The sequence below is a fragment of the Uloborus diversus genome, chromosome 4, assembly GCF_026930045.1.
Source record: "Uloborus diversus isolate 005 chromosome 4, Udiv.v.3.1, whole genome shotgun sequence".
Lineage (NCBI taxonomy): Eukaryota > Metazoa > Arthropoda > Arachnida > Araneae > Uloboridae > Uloborus > Uloborus diversus.
The window spans coordinates 160,090,112-160,097,606 of record NC_072734.1 but is presented as its reverse complement, the minus strand read 5'-3'; the positions used below and the strand labels follow the sequence as shown (position 1 = coordinate 160,097,606).

Here is a 7,495-nt window from a genome sequence, read left to right as displayed (position 1 = left end):
ATACTAGCAGAAACAAACAGAGTTTTGCACAAAATTTTACGGCATTCCTATTAATAGTGTCTTTATTAAAGAAATTCAACCCAATAAAATAATTAAACGGCCCAAGTTGTCAAGTGCACTTTCACATCGGTTTCATTCATTCATTATCTGCAAGCGTCACACTCATCAATGTGAAAACGAAACAATCTTTTTTGCAACTTTTTCTCAGATCTAATTATGCATTTCCTCCTCAATTCATTGCATATTGTTCTCCTTTCGGTAAATTAAAATTTGAAGATAAAAGCAAAAGTAACGCCCTTGTCTATTGAGAGACAACTCCACTCCGGAGAGTCCCACACGCGTGTTTTGATGTCGAGTCGTCTGGTTCTGAACATTTATTAAATTTAGGATTGCGCTAGATTTTTTTTTCTACTACATGAAACAAGTATGACTCTTAATTTATGTTTTTAAAACACTAAAACGAGTATAAAATGACACCCGGTCCTCCACATACATCTCATAATTTCAATGAACTGCCAGCTGATGAACAGGAGCGACTGATTCAACTTTTTAAGCAACTTGATGTGACAAACGATGATCGAATTACAGCTGAAGATTTAGCTGTAGCTTTCAAACAGATGGGAATTCCTTACCATCCTGATGGTTGCATTCAGGTACTGTAATTTTATCATCTCAAATATGAAATAGTATCAATAATTTAATTGTCAAAAATGCTTTTCTGCAAATTTCATGGTCGGACGTATCTGGAAAGGTTTCAGTAAAGAAATCGGAAATCATTATTTATATGCTTCGTAAAGCTCTTAAATTTACTTAAACTATATGCTTTATTGAATAATGTTTCATTACCGACTCTTATTTTGAAACGATCACTCATGTCAAAAAATATATTTCTTTATTGGAAAGGGTTCAAAGAAGTGCTGCTAGGCTAGTGAAGGTTGAAGGGACGTTCAGATTTTGGTTATGATGCCAGACTTAAAAGTCTTAACATGTATAACCTGGGACAAAGGAGAGTCAGAGGAGACATGATTCAGTTTTTTAAATTTATCAAAATGAAAGATGTTTAGGCAGGGGTGGACACCCCCTAAAACCAAGGGCACACCCCCTGAATATTGCGACCCCCCAAAGCAAGAGCCTCCTCCCCAAAAAAATAAAAATACCCCTCAAAACACCCCCGTCCTAAAAATTTCAATGCCGCAGTCTGCATCATGACCCTTGTAGGTGGGCACCTTCGTTAATGGGTTAATTTTTTGAAATGGAAAGCAGGATGAGGGGTCATTGTTTCAAGTCAGCGGTTCCCAACTGGGGGTTCACGAGAGATTTTCAGGGGGTTCGCGAAAAAAATATTGTAATGGAGTTTTAACATGCCTGTTTCTGATGAAGTTTCATGCTCAAGCGGTTTCAAGCAAATTTTCTCCTTTTTTATTCATTTGTGTCTTGCACATTTGGTACTCTTAGCTTGAAAATATTTGCATACTTCCTGAAATATTTTACATTTAAATAATTTAGTATGTCATTGCAAAGTGCCGCTTTTAGCGTTTCCATTGACAATGATAGGTGGTAGCCCTGAAGCCATGCTGAAAAGGCTGTATTTATGAATACAATGTCCTCAGATGAAAGAATTTGAAAGTGTTCGTTTCCTCAGAAGCTTTTGATCGGAAAGACTGATTTAACTTGATGAAAACGTTACATGGAGCATTACCAGCATCTAAAATATTTTGACGTTTAGTTTTTTTGCCATTTGAGTCTGATGAAGAGCAATCACTCTTCTCTTCTTTCAAAAGTGTGATAGAAGTGTGATCATGCTGTTGTTTGTTGCTATAATATTCACACTACATAGACTATAATTTACTTCGAACTTGATTGTCGAAAAGGGGAAAGAATGGCTAGCAACCCAAAAATACCTAGGAAGTTTTAAAAAACTAATTACTATAGAAAATTTTTCATGTGTGAAAGTTCGGCAGTATGAGGTTTACGCAGTAAAAAAAAATCAACGTAATTTAACCGTGTAACTTATTTTGTGCTATATGTAAATAAGGAATTTATGAAATTTGTGTAGAAAATTTCTCTTGTAGTGAGTGAGCTGAACAATATTTATTTTGCTAAAAATCTTTGTCTTTAATCTTTGTCTTTGTCTTTGTGTAAAATTAACTTTTGTGTAAAAATTAGAGTAAATGCGTGTATTGAAAATAAATGCTTCTATTATTTTTCAATATGCATGCAGGTTTCTCTGCACTTATAGCAAAATTACAAGAAAAATCTTCAGCAATCAAACGATTAATGTAAGCAGTATATCTTTATCAAACAGCTAGGCTCGTAGTCCTTTTCAAGAAGACTTGAGCAGTTCTCAAAAGGTGGGAGCAAACACAGACCTCAACTTTGAAGCTTCAACACCAAATAACTTTCATTTTAATTAACTCAAAAATTTTGAGTTAAATTATAATACTGTATATAGACAAGAATTGGCATAAATTATGGAAAAAATGCTCTTTAAATGCAGTTAAAAAAATATTTTCTTTGCTAAAAGGCGCAATTTTGGACATACCAAAACGTTAACTGAGCAAATGTACCATTAAAGAAAATTTTTTTTTAATTATTTCCATACGTTTGAAAAAAAATTTAAAGGTATGAATCTTACCCTGAATAATTTTTTGTTAATATTTTACACAAATAACATAAGTAAAGACAGATTATTCACTTTGTAAACGATTTTAGAAAATAGTAAGTTTGAAATTTGATGCATGTCCAAAATTTACGATCTTTACAATGCTATTTTTTGAGAACTAAGTATATGATGTTTTCATTTTAAAGGTGTTTATCGAGCCTCGGAATCAATTTTTAATTGTTTAAAAGTGTTTTCATAAGCTTTTATGCAGTATCTTAGAAGAAAAATAATTTTTTTTAAACGTACATGTGAGATGTCCAAATGGTGTTACGATCTTGACGCCGATAATTCTGTCCATTTATTCATAATTTTTGATGATCTACTGTCTTCTAACCTCAATAAAAAATGTTATTATAATGTTATCTTCTTTAATTCATTGGTATTCTGCATAATTAATATGTTACACATTGAACAATACATAAATTACAGTAGAAACATGGCTGCTTATGATCGAACCGAAAGCCATTTTGCGCTAAAATCGCCAAGCAAACCTCCGTTGGCGACAACACAGTATACGATAAGCTAAAGGCAGAGGGGAATTCCAATTTGACAAATGTAGTTTATCGTCAGCTGTACCAGTTTTGGCGACTTTATCACCTGCGCTAGCAATTTTTTTTTTCCGCTTTTATTATTTTAGAATTCTTTTTCTCTTCTTTCTTTTGGAAACATAATTTAACGATCTCCAAATAGAAATACGAATTTCTTTCTTCAATAATTTTTTTAGACATCATTTTAATTCTTATGACATTAGAAAAAATATTCATTATTAAAACTGATGTCACTTTTTACATTTGTATTATTTTTAATTTGAAGCTTTTTTTTACCTTTCATCAACTTTTTCAAAATCATTCCAAAACTTATATTTAACTTTATTTATCATTATATGTAAAGAGCAGTATGTATAGCCATTCAAGTACTTGATTAATATCCTCTTTATTATTAAACTGCAAAATTCAAAAAGTAGTAAATAAAATTTTCATTGGAAAAGTTAAAAATCAGATTAACAATTGTCAAAAATGGTGAAACTTACGTTATGATGATGTCCAAAATCCGTTACCTACAGGAAAACAATGTCCAAAAACTGTTACCTACAGATTGCTGATTTAATTTGCTAATTAACAATTTTTACAAATACCTGCTGTCTTTTCATGTTCATATATTGTGTTCTAGGTATGCATACTATAGAATAAAATCAAAATTGATGTCAAATTCGAAAATTTTTGAAATTGCTCAAAGTTAACTTTTTTGTTCCCACCTTTTGAGAACTGCCCACTTAAACTTAGATCTTTCTCATTTTACTGTTAGAAAAAAAAGTTCATTTAGTTAATCTGAGAGCATGGTTGGGTTTTGGACTTTCCGAAACTGGTTTAGGACAGGACAGGTGGTCCTATCCAAAACTGTCTAAAAGTGTCCGAAACTGTCCAAAACTATGCTAAAGCTAAAGGGGTGTAATCTAATCAATTTGTATTTACTGCAATATTCGTAATGCATAAATATAGATATTAATGTGACTTTTAATTAATGAGTTTTTAATATATTTTTCACCTAAATGTTCTTTAAAAAAAATATTTTAGTTATAAAGTTGCCAATAATTACATAAAAACTTCCTTATGTAATAGTTGGTAGAGTTATGAAAGGAAATTCACACTACCAAGACAATTAATTTCAGTTCCATTTGTAACTAAAGGAATGTTATCGAATGTGTAATATTTAGGTGGAAAAAAAAAAAAAAAGCTTAATTTTTTTTAAAATGGTTTCTGCAAATAAATTTCACATGATCTTTTAACAAAAATTATTTTTTAAATCATAGATTGAAGAACAAGAAATTGATGCTTATACACTTGTATTATAAAACTTGTGTTATTCTTTTTTAGTTTATATTTTTAATATAATACAATCTGTAACTACGAAAAATTGTAATTATTGTATTTAAGTCAATTATTGTACTATATTTTGAACACTTTCTTTTCGACCTGCATTATTGTCCAAAAATTTGGTTTATGAAGAAAAAAAAAACTCCTGCATAAAAATTGAAATTTTTAATGAAACATTTAATTCCGATGTAACTCAGCTGCATAAATTAGTTACATATATGTTCATACTTGAATGTTCACGTTAAATAAATAAATAGTAAAAAGAATTTTTTTTTGACTTTTTTTTTTTTGATATTTTTTCACAAAATATAGTTTGTTAAAAATAGTTTTGGATACTTTAGGACACAAGGGTTTTGAACAAGATGGTAAAAACCTTGCCAACTCTGCTCTCATTCACATACATGCATAAACATATGGAAATTTGGTTACTATTATCAAAAATAAATAAATAAACTCATGCATACAAATTTAACTTTTAATCAAGAATTCAACTTTTATGCAACTAGATTAAAATCAGCTGCATAAATAAGCTGAATGTTTTCATTGAATAAATGTTCAATATGAAACATTACTTCGGTACATTTTATTCTGTTTTTGATGTTTTCTCAAAGAATAAAATTTTTCTAAAAATATAGTTTTGGACACAAGGGTTTTGGACAAGAAGGTAAAAACCAGGGTTTTTACCGTGGTTTTTACCATTGTGTCCAAAACTTAGCTAACCCTGTCTGAGAGTTCCCTGAAAAGTATTTTGAAGATCCTTCTTTAATTGACTTCTGATTTAGTAGTAATAGAGATAAATGTACTCTAGGGTAAGAAAAATTTCAGCCAAACTTTGAGCCTCTTTGTTCCACAAGCATCCCATTTTCATAATTTTTTGAAATTGATAGAAGCTCAACACACAAGAATCACTGTTTTTTTTTTTTTTGGTGAATTTGCTTTGCATTCATTTTTCAGTGATCATTTTAGTTCGTAGCATTATTTGTAGTTTTGTATTTTGCAATTATGTTTCCGTTCTTGTTAGAGACTTGCCAAGTACTCGGTACTTGGCCAAATTTTGATCAGATACTTGGCCAATACCGAGTAGTTGCAAAAAATTGAATATTGTCCAAGATAGATATAAAAATTTATAAAAAAGCTCAAGAATATATAATATTCTGCAATCATTTATATATACAATTCAAATTAACAAGTCAAATTTGAATTTTGAGAATAATGAAGTCTGTAATGCTTCAATGGAATAAATCCTTATTTTAATGTTCCCAAAGTTAATAAAACTTATTTATTAAAAATTGTGTAAAAAACAGTAAGTATAGAAAATATGGAATTTTTATATTAAAAATTGTTTTTTGCTAAAAAAATATTAGTTATAAGAAATATAAAAATAGGGTTGCTCTTAAAAATAAAAGGAAATAAAACAACGTTAAAAGCACGGTGCAGGAACACTGCAGACACGTTTTTTGGCGTTACAAGGAATTCCTTTTGTAATGCACAAAATGTGAGCTCGTGGATTTAAAGGCATCTGACAAAAGTCTGATGTTTTTTTACATTCATTAGCTCACATTTTGCCCTGAAAAAGATGTTCCTTCTAACGCATATACACGTGTCTGCAGTGTTCCATCACATTTGTTTTATTTGCTTTTAAAAATTATTTATGTTTGGCGGATTATAATAGATTGGTATAATTTGTTTTAATTCAACTTGATTAATCATACCTTTTGTTTATTTATTTTTAGTATTAAAAATAATTTTTTTGTAAAATTTTTGACATAAACAAAGTTTTTTAAATAATGCGTAATTAAATTTCAGCAGGAATGTAGTTTTAAAAACAATTATATGGACAAGGAGACTATACTACTATTCCAATAAGTTCAAAATTCATCACATGTGTGTTGGTGGTTCTTCTTAAAACATAATTGGTACTCGGTAACTCAGTACTCGGCCGAGTAGTGAAAGGCTGAGTACTTAGTACTCGGTTACTCGGCCAAAGTGCTACTCGGTACGTCTCTAGTTCTTGACATAAACTATGCAGCAGCATCAAACTAAAAATAATCTCACAAATTTTATTGTCTATGTGTAGTTAGTTGTGTGCACGCATTTTTTTTACTTGTTACCTAGTACCCAAGGGGTTCGCCAACTTCTTTTGGAGTTTGGAAGGGGTTCGCAAAGGGGAAAAGGTTGAGAACCGCTGTTTTAAGCTATTGAAATTTCAGGCCAATCTGGAAATAAGAAAAAATTGTTACTTTAGAAGGATTGTGGGCACTTGGAACAGCTTACCGGAAGAGTCTGTAATGAGTGAATAAACCATTTACATTGACTTCGAAAATTTGATGAGCTACTTCATCAACAAAATGATCAATAGATCTCTTTCAATTCATTTTGAGAAGGTTCTGACTTTATGTAGAAGTTTGGTAAGAGCTCATTATGCTGTGTAGTTTTGGTCTCTAGATCTCAGGAAAGATATTTCTTTATTTGAAAAGGTTCAAAGATGGGCTACTAGGCTAGTAAAAAGGGGACTTTCAGATTTAGATTGATACTTGACTTAATATGTACCTGTAGTATAGATTCTGGAGCAAAGGAGAGTCAAAAGGCGCAGGATTCAATTGTTTAAATTTATCAAAGTGAAAAACCCTAATGGATTACATTTTTGTAAAGAAAGCAAAACAAGGGGTCATTCTTGTGAATACAGATGGAGGGCATTTTGGGCTAAAACTTTGTTTTAGGGAGATTTGACACTTTGATAAATTCCCTACACCCTTAAGTGTTAACTATAGTAAATTAAACATTAGACATGTTCAACAGGCAAACTCTAGAATGTATGAAATTCTGCAAAGTGGAAGACAGTCTAAAGCGGGGGCACCTCCCTCCACCTACAACAGCAATTCTCAACCGCTAGACCCGTACCGGTCCACAGTAAAATTTTGCCAGTCCTCAGCTTTTGTTTGTACTCAAGTTAAAATAA

General features: G+C 31.0%; 1 protein-coding gene across 1 annotated transcript in view; it reads left to right on the top strand.

Moving 5' to 3' along the window:
* The first annotated feature begins 366 nt into the window (after positions 1–366).
* Positions 367–7,495, top strand: part of LOC129220128 (calcium-binding mitochondrial carrier protein SCaMC-2-like) — a 67,868-nt gene continuing 60,739 nt past the window's right edge. Inside the window, exon 1 of the mRNA XM_054854472.1 lies at positions 367–653. Coding sequence (XP_054710447.1) covers positions 471–653 — 183 coding nt within the window. The 5' untranslated portion in view covers positions 367–470. The remainder of the gene's footprint in view (positions 654–7,495) is intronic.